This window comes from Trachurus trachurus (genome assembly GCF_905171665.1).
Source record: "Trachurus trachurus genome assembly, chromosome: 22".
In the NCBI taxonomy this organism is placed as follows: Eukaryota; Metazoa; Chordata; class Actinopteri; order Carangiformes; family Carangidae; genus Trachurus; species Trachurus trachurus.
In genome coordinates, this window is record NC_139907.1 from 8,539,413 (window position 1) to 8,556,664 (window position 17,252).

General features: G+C 42.3%; 1 protein-coding gene across 2 annotated transcripts; it reads left to right on the plus strand.

The window, feature by feature from the left end:
- Positions 1-1,294: 1,294 nt before the first annotated feature.
- Positions 1,295-16,528, plus strand: ptbp1a (polypyrimidine tract binding protein 1a). 2 transcript variants are annotated; one of them, XM_083998715.1, is made up of 16 exons: positions 1,295-1,357; positions 2,169-2,222; positions 2,478-2,508; positions 6,483-6,543; positions 6,700-6,872; positions 7,287-7,433; positions 7,723-7,896; positions 8,551-8,661; positions 8,911-9,088; positions 9,316-9,396; positions 9,525-9,682; positions 11,117-11,150; positions 12,259-12,351; positions 12,854-13,070; positions 13,362-13,439; positions 13,636-16,528. In XM_083998715.1, the coding sequence occupies exons 1-16, from the start codon at positions 1,350-1,352 to the stop codon at positions 13,766-13,768; spliced, it is 1,731 nt and encodes a 576-aa protein (XP_083854841.1). In that variant the 5' UTR covers positions 1,295-1,349; the 3' UTR covers positions 13,769-16,528. The 2 variants fall into 2 exon arrangements, with proteins under 2 accessions (XP_083854841.1, XP_083854842.1); XM_083998716.1 differs by having other exon boundaries at positions 1,335-1,357; positions 2,481-2,508.
- The last annotated feature ends 724 nt before the right edge of the window (positions 16,529-17,252 follow it).

Genomic DNA, 17,252 nt, shown 5'->3' on the forward strand with positions numbered 1-17,252 from the left:
GTATTTGCAGCAACACAATTGCTTCAGGCTGCGATCAGGCTTTTTTTGTATCGCTCTCTCTCTCGCTCAACCTGCTCCTCTTGGCTGAAATCAGCCCGTTGTGGATCCATTTCGTGCAGAAGTATGACGCCAAACGCCCCCTTTTATGTGAACGCGCTCAGATCATCAAGCTGAGAGCCGGACTTAAAATAAAAAATAAATCGAGGAGGAAAAAACAAAGCAAGCATAGAAATCAAAGGCAAACCAAGTTTGTTGATGGTTGCCATGGAGATGGAAATACCGGTTTGTTATGCTTCATGTTATTCAGTAACAACTACGTGTGGATAACGATTTCCATGAATAATTAACTGTTAGCCTTACTGCCGTCATATCTTCAAACACTATTATATGGTCATCTTCATTCATTCATTATGCTAGGAGCTAGCGTCAATGCTAACGTCACCGCACAGAGCATGATTGTAACAGCCACTCACTCACAAAACGTAACTTTATCTAACGTTACCGCAGGATACACTAGATAGGGTTATGCTAATATATGTTAGAAAACATATATAAAGTTCGAAAAATTAATTTACCTTTCGAGTTGCTGTGGAGATCGCTCACCAGAGAAGAGGTTCAGAGACGTTTGGAGTTTGTAGGTTGTTAGGTTGTTAGTCACATTAGTCCAATATGGTCACTCGCCGTCCGTCTTCGTTCACTTCCGTTGTGGCTCTATGTTGTTGTGTTGCGGCTTTTGTTGTTGTGTTGCGGCTTTTGTTGTTGTGTTGCGGCTTTTGTTTTTGTGTTGTGGCTCTATGTTGTTGTGTTGCGGCTTTTGTTTTTGTGTTGTGGCTCTATGTTGTTGTGTTGCGGCTTTGTTGTTGTGTTGTGGCTTTGTTTTTGTGTTGTGGCTTTTGTTTTGGTGTGAGCCGTCTCGGCCACCGTAGTTTATTTCTATTTTATCAAAATGTCCAAATAAAACATACTTTCATGTATTTAAAAGTTTGTTGTTGCTGTTGACTTGTACTGTAGGCTACCAAAAACGTCTAAACATGCTTATCATAAAAATGTGCCAGGCAGGCCAAAGTAAGATTAGCATCCCATAAAACTTATATCTAACATCACCACTTTTGATGTGAGGTAGGCTAACGTTACTGGAAATTTGCCGCGGCCTTATTTTTTTTCCCACAAAATGATGGTCGTCTTGACCAATGGCAGCTCCGACTGAGGCCTGTCTCCGCCCGTTTTTGGCCCTTGGAAGTGTCTGGACTAATCAGCGCTCGCCTCCGTGTGTTCAGCCATTTTGTAAGAAAATCAAGCAAGTCTGCCGCCCTACCTTCGCTTCAGACCTGCAGTTTTTTTCTTGTGCAATGGACGGGTAAGTGAAAAAGAACCACACTTTAAGGGCTTATTTTTCAACACAACCGGGCCCGCTGATTAACTTCCTCGTGTAGACGGGTTGTTTATTAGGATAGTTTTAATTCGATGCCCGCGTCGCTGAACTATTAAACCGGGAAAGTTTAACCTGAAACATTTTTTTTTTCATCAAAACATGCAACAGTTAGCAGCAGCAGGCGTGTGAGCTAACTAGCAACGGCTAACCGTCGATAGCTAACATACGTTAGTAGTTATGTGAACCGTTGTTTTTTTCTTTTTTTTAATCGATTTATATTAGCAACGCGGTCGTTTAGCAAACGTTAACTTCACAGTAACTGAGATGCGGGGGTAAAAAAAAACTTTCTCTTCGCGTCCGTAACACGGTGCAGTTGGCTAACAAAGACTTTAGTCAACATTGGCTAACTAACTGTACCTCGGTAAGTTGATTTCACGGGAGCTAAAGCAACGTGTCTCATTTCCGCATTCATTTGTCTCCCCGAGTGCCAGGGCCATGTTGAAGATGTCTGGCCTGAACATTTCATGTTGATTGAATCAGAAAGACTTGTGCATCGGGTTATCTAAACTTAGGTAGGATAAGTCAGCAGCGTATTGTGGCAAACAAAACGTATTCTCCTCCGTTGAACACCTGAATTTGACACTTTTTTTTTCTTTTGCGGTAACTTCCGAGAGCTGGATCGAGTTTAGCCCAGCAAATACGCGTAACGTAGATTTGTCAGTAGGAAATCACTTTGCTTGTATTTGTACCACCCTGAAGTTGTGTTTTTTTCTTGTGTTTTGCCAATCCTCCACAGCCGCCTAGACGCTGACTTGTACCCTCTGGGATCCGGCTACGTCCCTGAAATTGAGTAAGTATTTTGAATTTTTTTTTTTTTGCATGACTCGAATTACTCGAGATTATATGGTGCTGCCTGAGTTGCATTTTCCCATAGCTGAATGAGGAAGTCTGTTTTTTCCTTTGGTTGATCAGTGCTTTCTGTTATGTAGTGTGGATGTGTATATGTGCGCGAGTGTGTGTGTGTGTGTTCAAGAGGGTCTCATGACAGATTATGGCAAATTTCCTTTGATTTCCTGGCTAACTAAAACCCCTTTCTCTTTCACAGCAGTGTCCATGACATATCAGTTGGCACAAAGGTAGGCAATTTTTGAGTCATCTTCTCTTCTGTCCATCTTCGTTCTCTCCCTTTCCCTAATTTCACCGACTATGAAACAGAACAAAACTACAGTGTTAGGTTTAACTTTTGGCATGGTCCTAGGAAAGTACCGTACATCCCACTATTGTACTTTGTAAAGCACTGTTGGTTGTGATACTCATTGGCTTGTTTGCCAGTTTCAGGTTACAGCAAGTTTTGTAGCTGAAGATTTCGTCATGAATACCTTTGTAATTCACGGGTATTTGTTTAGTTAGAATTGCCCTTTTCATCAATATGGGTATGAGCTTGAATAATGAGATTTCACTGTATTTACATTTGTAACTGGATTTTTTTTAGACACAACGCATTATGGTTAAACAAATTATTTTGTAAACCATGGTTGGAGAAACCTTTAACAAGTGAGTGGAAATGGAAAAGAACTACGCCGAGCCGACACAGGGGACTTGAGACACATAGTCTGTCAGTTTGCAAGAGCTTCCTCTATAATTACAGAACTGCTGTCTAAAGCCATTTCTCATGTGTAATGAGTTTGCAGATGCAGGCTGACTCTCCTTTTTAAAGATTTATGAAATGCAACTGACGGGTCAGCACCAACTCTTAGGACCGAGGACATGGGGTATTTGATAATGAAATTAGAATAGATAATCAGAGGTGGGGCTTTATGTTTTTCCTGTCCTGTTTCTGTCGGGTTGTGCGACCGCTGGGGGAAATGAAACTTCCTGTTGTTTATTTTCTGCGTTCCTTAATAGGCTCTTGACCTTACTGGAATGTTAAGAAAGCGGCCGAATCCTGCTCCGCTGCTTGATATTTATTCACTCGCCTTTCTATCACAAGACCACTCTAGCAGCACTAGTAAAACAAATCAACAGCAAGAAATTGTCCAATGTTCAGACCTGCTTATGTAACTGTAATAGCAGTGTTTGTCTGTGCAAACTTGTTGTAGAGGGAACAGGTTTCTTTTTTTTTTTTTTGGCACACTGTGTCGGTTGTTAACCGGCCTGTCCAATAAAAATACCTGGCGAAGTAACAGGCCTAGGGGGGCTGCTTTGTGAAGGTGGAGTAATTGATCTCAAAGCTGCAACCATCCTCCCGTAACTGTCCTCATCCTCCAGGGCAAAGGTCTTTACACTGTTTAAACAAGCACCCTTGTCTTGACACACACGCCCGTAATAGGGACACACCCCACCCCCTCTTGTATTCATTTCAGTTGGGCTTGTTTTTTTTTCTCTCCCAACATGTTTAACAAAGCACCATGCATTGGGTGCTGCTGATTGATGGTCTGGGCTTTGACTCCTGATGGGATTCTGTCTTTAAGTTTTTCTGGATTTGACGTGCTGTGGTAATGATGATGCTCAGTTATGGAGCTCTGCCTTTCTGGAATCTGTAATTATTCCGTCTGGGCAGAGTGTCTGGCATTCCGCGGTCGCATTCCAATCTCCCCCTCCAGCCCCCTGGTGAGGCACGGCTCCCCGCCCCCCCCCCCCCCCCCCCTCCACCGACTGAGGCTGATCACACTGAACAAACATGTCTGTACCTGTGCTCCTCTCCTTTGTGCTTTTCTCCGAGAGATTACCACCCACCAATGCTCTCAAACAGAAGCCAAAAAAGAAGGTTGCTAATGCTTACAGACACAAGTAGAAATGAATCATCTCAAGATTTTTAGTTTTCTGTGGAAGTTACTAATGGTTTTTTTCCACCCTTTCTTTGATGCAATGAAACCCAGGTGTGATGTGGTGTCTGGTGCAAAGAAAATTGCCTCCAGGCCATGTTCCCCCTTGTAAAAAAATTTAATTCACGGTGCTGCCATTGTCAGTGAAAGGAAGTTGCTCCACAGTTTCTGAATGTGGGCCAGCAATGTGTCATCATCTCCTGAAGGTTACAATTATGCTGTCAGCGTTCAGAACAAACAAAGGGATGTGACCAAGTCGATACACATTTGGTGGGGTTGTGTTGAAAAAATGGGTTTGGCACTGCGTTGGAGTCAACAAACAAACCGTTTATAATCCCTGTTTTTCTTCCACTTGTAACTTAACTTTTCCTTTGTGCTGTTCAGCATTCTCAACCACACTCCCTCTGAAAGCTGTAGGTATACTCTTCAGTCAGTTGCAACACAGTCCTTTGCTTTGTATGAGACTTGATTTTCCTGCTCTGCACTGTAGACTGGCTTAGCTCTGTGGTTATTATTAGAATGAGGAAGTCGGGGGAGAAAGAGAGTCCAACCATAGAACAGTAACCATCAGTCCCCAGGAGGAAGTTCAGTAAAACCCTGGAAGCAGGCCTGATCTTGCTGCTCTTCCTGTTTGGAGTTGGTCTGCTGACTGATAATGTGATGATGCCCGCCCATGACCATTGAGTCAGGCTGGAGCCGCTTCCTTCATTTCTCATGGCTTTGCTCATTTGCCCCCAGCCCATTTATCAAACAGAGATGTTGTTTTTAGATTTTATTCCCAGCAACTAGAACACACAACTCAGTCCATTCATTATAATCTGTGTTATGAATCCCCTTTCTTATGCTTATATTTTTTACTAGTGAATCTAATTTCTGGACAATTTGTTGACTTGTTACAGCACATCTAGTGAGAAACTAAGACTCTGTTTTATGGTGTAAAAAAAATTCTGAGACAGACATGGGCTTGCAGTGTGTTTTGAATTGTGGTAATCTTAGCTCAGCAGTAGCATTTCATGTGTGCCTTTCCATTTAAGTCCAAACTTGAGCATTGGCCAAAGGAGAGGGTTCCTGATCCTGAAACCACAGTGAAAAGGCACAGGAATGTCTCTTGTTGCTTGAAGTTCATGAATTGCGATAGCAGACCTTGTTTGCGTGGGCCTCAGAGTGAGAGTGACTGAGTCAGCCAAACCATCTGGAAGTCAAAGGGTAGTTTATAGTACTGCTTACAGTGTTGTGCTCTCATAACAACTGCCTCTGTGGCCCAAACCACCCCGTTTGCAGTGTATAGAAGCCCCACCAAATGTTTTTTCAGTTTAACTCATTGCTGCCTTTTGTGACCACACGTTGCTCCCTGACTGGGGGACACCACCGCCACTTTGCATTGTTAAAGGCCAAGATTCACTGGGAGAAGAATGCAAGCAAACCTGCATGACTGGTTGTTGTTAAAACGTTGCAGGGCCCTTCAACTCCCAGAGTGTCCTCGGGGCTCCATATGTGTGTGTGCTGCCGTGTAACAATGCCGCTAGTCTCAACATGAACAGGACCGCCATTGTAGAGTGCTGTAGAGCTTAGGCTGCTGAGCCACTTCTTGTGACTGCAATACTTCATCTCACACACAACCACAAACACACACAGAGCCACGAGAACAGCCCTGAAACAGCACTTTATATCTGAAGAGAGAGAGCGAGAGGGGAAGAGCGACTGGACAAGGCTGTTTGAGCAGACAGTAAACTAGTGTGAGCTGGGAGTATCTTGTCTTCAGATCCAGGGGGATTCAGAGTGCTGTCCTCCCGCCTAATACTGAATTATGAGAGGATGGGTTGTGCTGACTGACAGCTGCTGTTAACCGAGGCTCTTACTGCAGCCTGCTGCTCCTCAAGCTGAATAGTAACAGTTCCTTCTTGAGTGCAATTGGCATTAAATTATGATAATTTGGCATATTTCCCAGACAAAGATATAATGGCCCATCATGATCATGATTGTAATGTTTTTTAACTAGGTAGTACTGTTGGAGTAGGGTAAAAAAAAAAAAATGAGATAGGAAGATGTGGACATGATGGTGAGTCAGATATCCCCGCTGACAAGCTAGGTCACTGAATTCTTCTTGGTTTGGTAGGTGGAGTTCTTCTCAAGCGTGTTTGCCGGATCCTCTTTTGGTTATCAGATTACTTCCTCCTTTATCTCACAATGGCTTGGTAACATGAGAGCCGTGCTCTCCACCTGCCATGCTGTGCCCTCATTGGTGAATGTACTGAAGTGAACCATTGTTTTCTCTCCTTCTGCAGAGGGGATCCGACGAACTCTTTTCTTCCTGCATATCCAACGGGCCCTATATCATGAACTCAGGTAGGGGGGTTGCCATGGAGGGGTGAATCCTTTTTATTGAAGTGCTTGCCGTGGCTGTGTTGTTTTGTGTTGCTATGACGATCAATCCATTATTCAGGAAGAACCAGAGCCTTCTGTTCCCTCCTTGATTGTATCTGCCTCTGTTTTCCCTTGTAGCCAATGGCAACGACAGCAAAAAATTCAAAGGTGACGTCCGCAGTCCTGGTGTGCCGTCACGTGTGGTCCATGTACGCAAGCTGCCCAACGACATAAATGAGGCTGAGGTTATTGGCCTGGGACTGCCCTTTGGGAAGGTCACCAATCTGCTGATGCTGAAAGGGAAGAACCAGGTAAGCAAAGATAAACGCAGGTCTTCTCACCAAACCTGTATGGCGGGCACACCTGGATGAAATTTCTCTTGAGGCCTGAAACAAGGGATCAGTTTTCTAGAGATCTGTCCTGACCTGAAAATGATAACAATGACCCTTTTGTTACATCTTTGTGGTTTAGTGGGTGGGGAGACAATAATTCTTGCAGAGATTTCCTGGAGGAAGACACTTAATCCGACTTCAGTGTCTTTATTATCTCCTTTTTTACCAGCAGTTGTGTGTCAAGCCCAATAGGGATATCAAGTGAAAATTGACCAAAATAGACAGCGATAATGCAGTTGATAACAACAAACGTATAAAATGAAGAATGGAGGTGCCTTATCGTATGTGATGGGAGAAACCGATTGGATATATTTGTTGGATTCTCCCCCGCAGGCATTCTTGGAGCTGAACAGTGAAGAGTGTGCACAGACCATGGTGAGCTACTACTCCTCTGTCACCCCCGTCATCAGAAACCACCCAATCTACATGCAATACTCGACCCATAAGGAGCTCAAGACGGACAACTCCCCTAACCAAGTGGTAAGGACCTGTTGTCACACATGCAGTTTTAATACTGATGGCTTTAATTTGAAGCGAAGTTAGTGCTTAGTATTGGCTCAGTTGATTATTTGATGTTCTTTCTGCCACTGGTCTCAATTGTATTGATATGGATTTTGCTATCTTTGTTAAAGCCCATTTACTGCATACAATTTTTTGCCTGGTAGTTTGCAGCGTAGACAAGATAGGCATCCACAGGAAATGCCTCACACAAGAAATCTCACCCACATTGACTTTTCTGTTAAATGTTTCTTTGACTTGTCTCCCTTAGCGTGCCCAGGCAGCTCTGCAGGCAGTCAATGCGCTGCATGGAGGTGGTATGGGTGGCATGGCTATCGCTGCAGATGCCGCCACCATGGGAGGAGGAGGAGGGTCTCAAAGCCCCGTGCTCAGAGTCATAGTGGAAAACCTCTTCTACCCTGTTACCCTGGACGTACTACACCAGGTAAAGGCAGATTTTAGTTGTAGATTTGTTACTGGATAGAGACAGAAGGATAAATTCTCTTGTTTGTGTAGATTCTATGCCTGCTGTCTCTTACATTTTTTTGGTTTACGGTTTCCTTTTAGGAATTTTATAGCCACATCATCATGGTTTTTACTTCAGAGCTTATCATTGCTTTTAAACAAAAAAAGCATCTTTATTAACATTATATATTATTAAATTGTGCTTTTTTTTTAATAAGACACCTGCACACACATTAGGGGACTCGGTTCTGTTGTTGTGTAATATTAGCACTGGTGCTGCAGCTGTACTGGACCAGAAGAATAGGCAGACTTTGACTTATGCTAACTAACAACTTGATAACGTGCTACACTACCTGCTCCCCTACTATAAATAAATTATAATACTACATTGTTTTTGCATTTGCTTTATCTCCACATCACAATGTTACCGAGACACTGAGCCTTGCCATACACAAACACACACAAACCAACATACTTTGCAACTCTGCAGGTGCAATGTAAACAAACTATACACGTTGATAACAATCAAACTTCTCATGCTTTTGTTTTTGTTAGTCCTCCTGTATAGTTGTATTGAAAACCTTAAATGTGTAATCATCATGACAGGCCTAATTATGCTGTCTGTCCTCCTCAGATTTTCTCCAAGTTCGGCACAGTCCTGAAGATCATCACTTTCACAAAGAACAACCAGTTCCAGGCTCTGATCCAGTACGCTGATGGCATGACAGCTCAGCATGCTAAACTGGTAAGACTAGTACATCAAATTCTCCTTGTCATAATGTTTCTTTTTGAGGTTGGTACCACTGGGTAACAGGTCACATGGCGCTTTGGCAAATACACAAGGGTATGGTTACGAGAACTGGAGCAATTTAAAGCAAACGATTGCGGTTATAGTGCAACGTGTACACAGTGGGACCGACTGTTGAAACATGAAACTGTGGATAAAATGACAAGACATTACCCCAGGCCTCATGCTCCAAATGCTCTGTTTCAGTCTCTAGATGGTCAGAACATCTACAATGCCTGCTGTACCCTGAGAATTAGCTTCTCCAAACTCACCAGCCTCAACGTCAAGTACAACAATGACAAAAGCAGGGACTACACCCGACCAGACCTCCCGACTGCAGATTCACAGCAATCCATTGATCACCAGACCATGGCTGCCGCTTTTGGTAAGACTGGAGCATGACAAAGGACATTTTTGTTTTGACCACTTTCATAAATGTTAACAAGCCTATAAATACATAATCCAGCTTCTTTGTTATTGCTTCTCAACTTTAAGATATATCCTTGACATTGCAGTTGGACTTCTGCTTTGGTTTCATAGAGTTTCAAGTACACTTTTAGTGTGTGTTCAGTGATTTTGATCTCATTTTTTGTTTGTTTCCATTTGGCCTAGCTGCACCGGGCATAATCTCAGCCTCTCCCTATGGTGGAGCACATGCCTTCCCCCCAACCTTTGCCATCCAGCAGGCAGCAGGTCAGAAACTTAACAAACTTTTCTGGATACTGCTGTTCCTTTTCTAAAGAAAAATCAATCCCTTCTCCAAAAATCACAGCATCAAGAGTGTGAAGAATTGATCATTCTTTATATTTTGCTCCTCACAGGTCTGTCGATGCCTGGTATTCCCAGCGCTCTGGCGTCCCTGGGTGTTGGCCACGGTGGCATGGCGGCTGCAGCGGCCGCTGCCAGCCGACTCGGCCTCTCAGGCCTCACTGCCTCTGGGGGACACAATGTCTTGTTGGTCAGCAATCTGAACCCTGAGGTCAGTTCCCTCACATGGCTTAAACAGTCCTACATCCTGCCTCTGTCAGTGCACTGCTGAGCAATAGAAGAATATTACAGTACCATTTTATTTACACCATGATTCACGGACCTGGATCCATTTGGTCAAGAAAAACCTGTGTTTTTGCTGCCCCACCCCCATCTCCCACAACCACCATGTGGTCACATTAGTTGGAGTACACCGACCACAGTTTTTAAATAAAAGGGGGTCATCGAGTCGAAACCTCTTCTCTTTCAGGACCTCTCTGTGTTTGACCAAACCTGCTGCATTTCTGACCTGCCACTTTGCTCACTGTGAATTTTAAGTTTATTCAAAACACTAACTTCTTTTTATTTTTTTTAAACTTACCATTTCATATCTTCATTTTTGTCCATTAGTTGAAATCATTCTTGAGTTGTTGGAGAGACAATATTACTTTTTTCTTTGTATTAAGGAAACACATCGTCCATTATGTTGATCTTCTTTGAGACATATAATGTGTAGCATGTAGAAGTAGTTAGTTACATACATTACATTTATTGTAGTTCTGAATTCATCACAAAAAGGATATTGACTTAAAGACCAGTTTTAGGATTATTATAATTTATATTCAGATTTGTTTGTATTTATTCTAATGTAAATTGACTTAATTTAAACAAACATAGCTTGTAATCTAAAAGTACATATTGTCTCTGCCTTTTTCTGTATTTCATTGTTAATCTTTTTTTCTCTTCTTTTTCTTCTAGTGTTCCCATAGTGACAATGCATTTTAATTTAGCCAGTTCTACTGTCTGAAGCACTACATTTCTTTGTGTATACTGACCTTGTTTTTTACTTCCTTTTCTCTCTCTTCTTTCTCTGTCCCCCTCTCTCTTTTTTGTTTTAAAACACTCAACCTCACCTCAACTCTTGCCAACTGACTGCACGCCCCATGACCAATTGTTCCCTCTGTCCTCCTCCTCCTCCCCTCTGCCACTCCTCTGTTACTACTACGACCCACTCCTCCCTCCCACCCATCCCTCTTTCTGCCCCGTTCATTCTCCCCAATTCGGACCCCACCCTCAAATTGAAAAACACACAAAACACGACATTGGTCCCCATGATTTTTGCCATCATCTGTCCTTCCACCATCTTCCTTTTCTCTCCCTCATCTTCATCCATCTCCTCTCTTCCTCCTCTCTCACGCTGTTTGAATCCTCCTCTCCTCTTCCTCCTCCTCTTGTCCTCTCTTCATTCTCTTCGTCCCTCATGCCTCTCCTTCCTCCATGGTACTGTGGCCTTCCTGTGGACCTCGCTGCCTGTGGCCTGCGGACATGTCCCGACTCCACTCCACTGTCCTCCACTCCGCTCCGTCTCTTTTCCCCTGTCCCCTGTTCCCTGTTCCCTCTCCCCCTTTGGCCCCCTGCCCCGCTGCTCCCCCTGCTGTCTCTAAAGAGCGTTACGCCACACTGCCTCTTTATTCTTTTCGGTACGTTATCATCCTTTCATCTCCTTTTTTATTACTACTGTTACCTGGCAAGGTGGGCATGTCTTGTCTCATGTTGTTGGCTTTGTTTTTTGTTTTGATTTTGTTTTTTAACCACTGATGGCTCGTCATCAGGCTACAGGGCTATGAAGGGTGGGGTGTCTGTTTGTTTGGGGGTTTGTATGACCTGTTTTGGTTGTTGTGGGTTTGTGTAAGGAAAGTGAGGTGAGAAAAACCACACAAAGCTGCAGCATTTCGTTTAATTTTTGAACAGCCATGGTTTACTGTCCATGGGCAAAAAGTATTTGTAGTTCTTCATCTTCAAAGCGCACAGTCCTTGAATTGAAATGAATTGCTCCACTAAACAGAAATGTGGGGATCGTTTTGCTTAGGAATAAGGGAAGAAGCTGATATAAATTCTAAAGCGTCACCCTCCGGAAGTGGATAAAAGTCAACAATTTATTTAGTTCTGCATCGACTCAATTTCAAGCCATGAGAATTCATAAAATTTCATTTTTGTTAAGTTGATTTCTCTGTGGTTGCCTTAAGTCACTCGGCAACAGTACACAGAGATATGAAATGCTGCTGCTTTTTTAGTGATTGGGAGTTGACATATCCCTTGGATTATGTCACCATATTATTCCTCTGCAGTTTGTTTCAGTCACTTTAATGTAGGCATATGCATGTTAAGTTTATTCCTGCATGTCTTTCTATTAGGCCCTCGTGTTGATCAAGTAATCAACTTTTTTCTCTGTAGAGCAACCAAATCAATCAAAACCACTCATTTTACTATCCCTTGATTTTATTTTATATTTCCTTCTCAAATCATTATCTTCTCCTTCTCAGCCGTAACCATGTAGCATCTATTTAATTATTATCTAAGAGGGCTTATGTAGGATTAGCTGTAGAAATCCCGCACAGAATTGAATACCAAATTAGTGAATAGCCTGAAAATTACTTTTTAATCAGACAGGGTCCATTCAGTCTAAATATTATTGTGTCTGATTTGATGGTTTTACATTGTTTTGTTGCTGTGATTGGCTGTGTGGCTCCTGTCAAGGCTGTGATGGTCATTCTTGCTCTCTCGTGACACCTTCTTCCTCTCCACTAGGTGTTTATGGCGATGTGATGAGGGTGAAGATCCTGTTCAATAAAAAGGAGAACGCTCTGATCCAGATGTCTGATGGCACACAGGCTCAGCTAGGTAGCCACACTCAGACCTGCTGCTACACACCATTTACTTTCTTTGATCTTGCATTTTCTTTGATCTTTCTGCATTTTACCATTTTCACATTGTCATGAGCCTTCGTGGGTCTCAAATGGCCAAACAACCACAGGTCTTCCTTTGATAAACAGCTGATTGCCTCCTTATTTCATATCTTTTACTATTTGTAGCTACACAAAAAGTGTCTCAAAATATTTACATTTATGAAAATATTTAATAAATAATGTGGATGTATCAAGGAGAGGGTAAGGATAAAAAGCTGTTTAGAATCAATTAAATTAGTCTCCGTGGGCCTTTGTGCTTTTGTTAACTTATAATTGAAATTACGCATTCAATCTATTTGAATATACAATTAAAACGGGCCTGTTTATCTGCTGTTATCAAATAATTCAGTCCAATGCCAGGCTTGTTTAGAGTTGTGTATAGAAGCCAGGATTTGTGAGTGTTGTTGATTTTTTTTCCTATATTTTCTGTTTTCCAGCCATGAGCCACCTGAATGGCCAGCGGCTTCACGGCAGGGCCATGCGTGTGACACTGTCGAAACACACCACAGTGCAGCTGCCCAGAGAAGGTCACGAGGACCAGGGCCTCACAAAGGACTACAGCAACTCACCGCTGCACCGCTTCAAGAAGCCCGGCTCCAAGAATTACTCCAACATCTTCCCACCCTCTGCAACACTCCACCTCTCCAACATACCGTAAGTGCTGCTGCAAGAGCCTAATTTACATTCCCACTCCTTCCCCAGCATCCTTAATGCTCTAAGCCTTTTCTTTGTAGTCCAGACTCATTTTTCTCTATATTTAGTGCTTTGGAATAAGTAGTTGTGGCAGTCTTTTCTAACTATGCTAGGTGCATTTTTAGATTTAATCACACATCTCTCTTGTTCTACCACACCAGTGCATAAACAAAAAATGCAGATAAGTAGAGTAAATAAACCAACAAAAATGCTTTATGCTGACTCTTTTTTGTTCTTATCCTTTGCTTCTAGGCCTTCTGTGGTGGAGGATGATCTCAGGAGGCTGTTTGCCAGCTCAGGAGCCACAGTCAAGGCCTTCAAGTTCTTTCAGTGAGTCTCAGTCCAGTTGTACTCAATCTTCTTCAAATGTGTGCTTTTTTGTGTTTGAAACAGGCCACAGCATTTATTTTAGTGCAAAGCCAATTCAAACAAGAGGAGTTGTTAAGTGTTTTGAGAAACAAGCAACACAAAAGCGGGCAGCGTTGTTGACACTTTGGGAAAACATTTTCTGTCTTTTCTTTAACAGGAAAGACCGCAAGATGGCCCTGATCCAGATGGGCTCGGTCGAGGAGGCAATCGAGTCCCTCATTGAGTTCCACAACCACGATCTGGGAGAGAACCACCACCTTCGAGTGTCCTTCTCCAAGTCCACCATCTGAGTGCCTTTCCTTCCTCCCTCCAAATCTATTGCCATCTGAATGCTACTTTTCACAAGTTTGCTTTAAGGGGCAATGGCAACCATAACATATTTATAACTGTGTTTCTATGTAGAGCGTTCCACCCTCCACCCCCATATTTGGACATTCCCCATCATTACATGGTTTGGGTACCAGATTTGATCAAGTCTCCTTAAGTTAAACAAGGACATTGTATTTTGGATAAATGTAAACTAGTATGAATATTCTTTCCTGCCTGTGCACAAATTGTAAATTTGTTTGTTTTTGGGCTACAGTGGCTTGCCGTAGCTGATTCTGGGGCATTACAACGTTAACTTGGGACATCAAAAAAATATGCCTCAATAAGTGCGGGAAATAGTGGATCAGTTATGACAATTTCCAGTTCCACTTGTCAAACATTACTCAGAGAGTAAGGTGTCTGTATCAGGTGATGTAAATAATTTTAAAGAAGGGTATAATTGCGGCATATTGACGATCAAATCCCTGCGATCTGGATCTTGGTGCCCAGACCTCCACAAAGTTTAGACTGGGGTTCAGGGAAACACTCTGCATTGAAACATGTTACTATATTGGAGGTCAAGTAGGGGAAGCAGATGAACTGTCACTTTAGACCAAATTACTTAAAGAAAAAAAAAGAAAGAGAAAAAAAAGACACCCTCCACAACAGATGTATGCTTATGTGGATGAATGGTATCCACACCTGACACACTTCAGCATTCCTTTTACTATGATAGTTGTGTGGATATATCTATGTGTGTGTGCCTTTTTTTTTCTTCTTTTTTTTCTTCAAATGCCACTTTGAACCTGTTTGGCCAGTCGAAACGGTTAGAGACAAGGATTTTGTTTTGGCTCACAGACCAACAAACATCTTATTTCCCAGTATCCATTTTTATTTCTATCTTCTTGTAACTACCCACATATTTGCTTTGGGGGATCCATACCACTATCTGAAGTCGTTGTAATAAGGTCACATTCTTCTTTCACTATCTTTCTCTACAGTCCTGTGCCTTACTTTTCCCCAACCAGACCTGCCTTAAGCATTACTCTGGCTTCATTTGGAAAAGACTTGGATCTCAAAATGCCTTTTTGCGTTCCCATGCCTTTTGGTATGTACCAGCATTGTCAAAAATGGGGGGAAAGTGGCTCATTCAGTCTTCTGTTTCTTATCTAAGGATTTGTATGCATATAGTCTCATTATATATGTAGAAACTATGAATGTAAGTCAGATAGATGCCTAATATCCTTGCTAGGTGATGTAGCTGTATTAGGTGTATCGTGGCAGGAAGTAGAGCTGTATTCAGCCCTCCTGCCCTACAGTCCTCATTCATTTTCATTTAGTCCCCTCTCCGTAGGGACAAAGGTGTTTGGGGCCTCATTTAACCATATTATGTTCATCTATATGTGGACACCTATATATTCATTTATCTTTTTCTTTTTAATGTTAGCATTTACATGTGTATCAACTCTAAACTTAACTGATACCTATATGTAGTGGCTGGGTTTGGTCATTATCACGGTGCCTTGACTCTTTGAGTTTTTAATCCGAGGCTGAAACACTTGGTGGCCTCGTCGGTTGACTTTGTTTACCTCTCATTCAGCTGTTTTATCTTACCTGTCTGCAAAGATGCCTTTATCCCATTATATTCAGGTAACTGTACCTGTGAGAGGGCAGCTGGGAGGCATTTGTCAATTGATAGTAACGACAGTCTCGGACTGTGTGGAAAAACCCAGTATATTTTTCTCTTATTCAGGATAATATGATTACAGGGTGAGACAGCTCTCACCCAGTCCCCGTCTGTGTCCGCTTAAGCCACAGTCGGGTTCCTTAGTGCACTTTTCCTCAAAGATCGGTCCAAGTTGACACCATCACGCCGGAGTCTTAAACGTCGTCACATTCCTGTGTGCCTCAAGCACCAGTTTCCACCTCTGTAGTCTTGGACCAGATACAGACACGCTCTGTCTCTATTTTTGTAAAAGATTATTATGCATGATTTAACAAAGCTTCATGTAGCTGCAGACGGTTATTGCTGTTAAGGACCAAAGTATCTTCTATCCCTGCTGTTTTGTAGTGTTGTGGTTTCTTAAAGGTTTTTTCTTTCACATTCCTGCTATTCCACAAAAAAAAAAAAACAAGGCTTCGTTTTCCTTTCCTCTGTTCCTTAAATGCCTTGGACAAGTCACATGAAGTGAAAATATGTTTTGGGTAACAACACATACTGTATATTGTTCCCTTTTTGTTTGATTGACTTTTCAAAGAGCCTAATTTGGGTAGAGATCGCTTTAGAATGGATACTTAATTGATCCACAGTCCCTAGCTGTGATGTTGACAGTGTAGAAGATTATATGCCTTTCAGTTATTGTTAAAAGCTTTTTATTTTTCTCTCCTTTTTTTTATAATGGGGGCGGGGTGGGGTTATTGTATGAAGCGGGGGTTGATGGTTGTATATATTCATGTTTTTGTACCACAAAATCATTTGGATTATATCCACTTTACGTTCAAAACATGTATATTTTGATAAAACAATACAGACCTATTGAGCTCTCTGGAGCTGTAAAAAAAAACAAAAAAAACTTTTGTAACACAAAGACATTAAACCTATCTGAACACAGAAGTGTCTCTGTATGTGCCCCGCTCCCCCCCTCCCCCTCTTTTGCCATTCTGTTCTTGTCTCTTGCATCTTCTGCTGCCTTCAATAAATCTTTAGTTTGTTCCTTCTTTCATCTGGCCTCATTTGGTTTCTGTCTCTTCCTCTCTGTCCTGTGGACCTGCTGCTCTGTATTGGTTAACATCTCGTAACATTTTCCACATTTCCCATCCTGTTTTTTTACCACTGGTGGGGTATTTTATTTTTTAAAATCTCCTACTGTATTTCCCACTTTGTACTCATCCCATCTGAAACTTGACTTACTGCTCATCTGGGCTCAGCTCGGCTCAATCCCATCGCAGTCCTTTTGCGTTGATGACAATAATGATGATGATGATGATAATGGTAGCAGGGTGGAGAGTTAATTCGATATGCAACGCCGGATACATGCTATTTTCAATGATTCTGAATAATCCTCCTGTGCTATGCTTTGACCTTTTCAGTTTAGCAGGTCTGTCTTGCTCTAAGGAGAGCAGCCAGGTTGCTGTGGAAACCAACTTACTGAATAATTAAGATTTAAAAAAATGAAAAAAAAACAGGCATGGCTATCGGGCGTATCTGGCAATCCATGTGTATCGCAGAGTTCCTCAGGGAGGTGAGGGATGGAGGTGGGAGAAAAAAAATAACAAGAGGGTTACGCACGTCCTGAACCACTAGGGGGAGGTCTTGCTCTCTGATGGTAATCGAAGGCTGTTAAGCAGAGGTGACTTTACCTGTCACTCACACAATGTCAATAGTTGGTGGCTTAATCTCAAGTGCCTCTTTGGGCTTTCTGGCATTATACCTTTTCTTTTTTTTCCTTCTTCTTCGACTTCCTTACA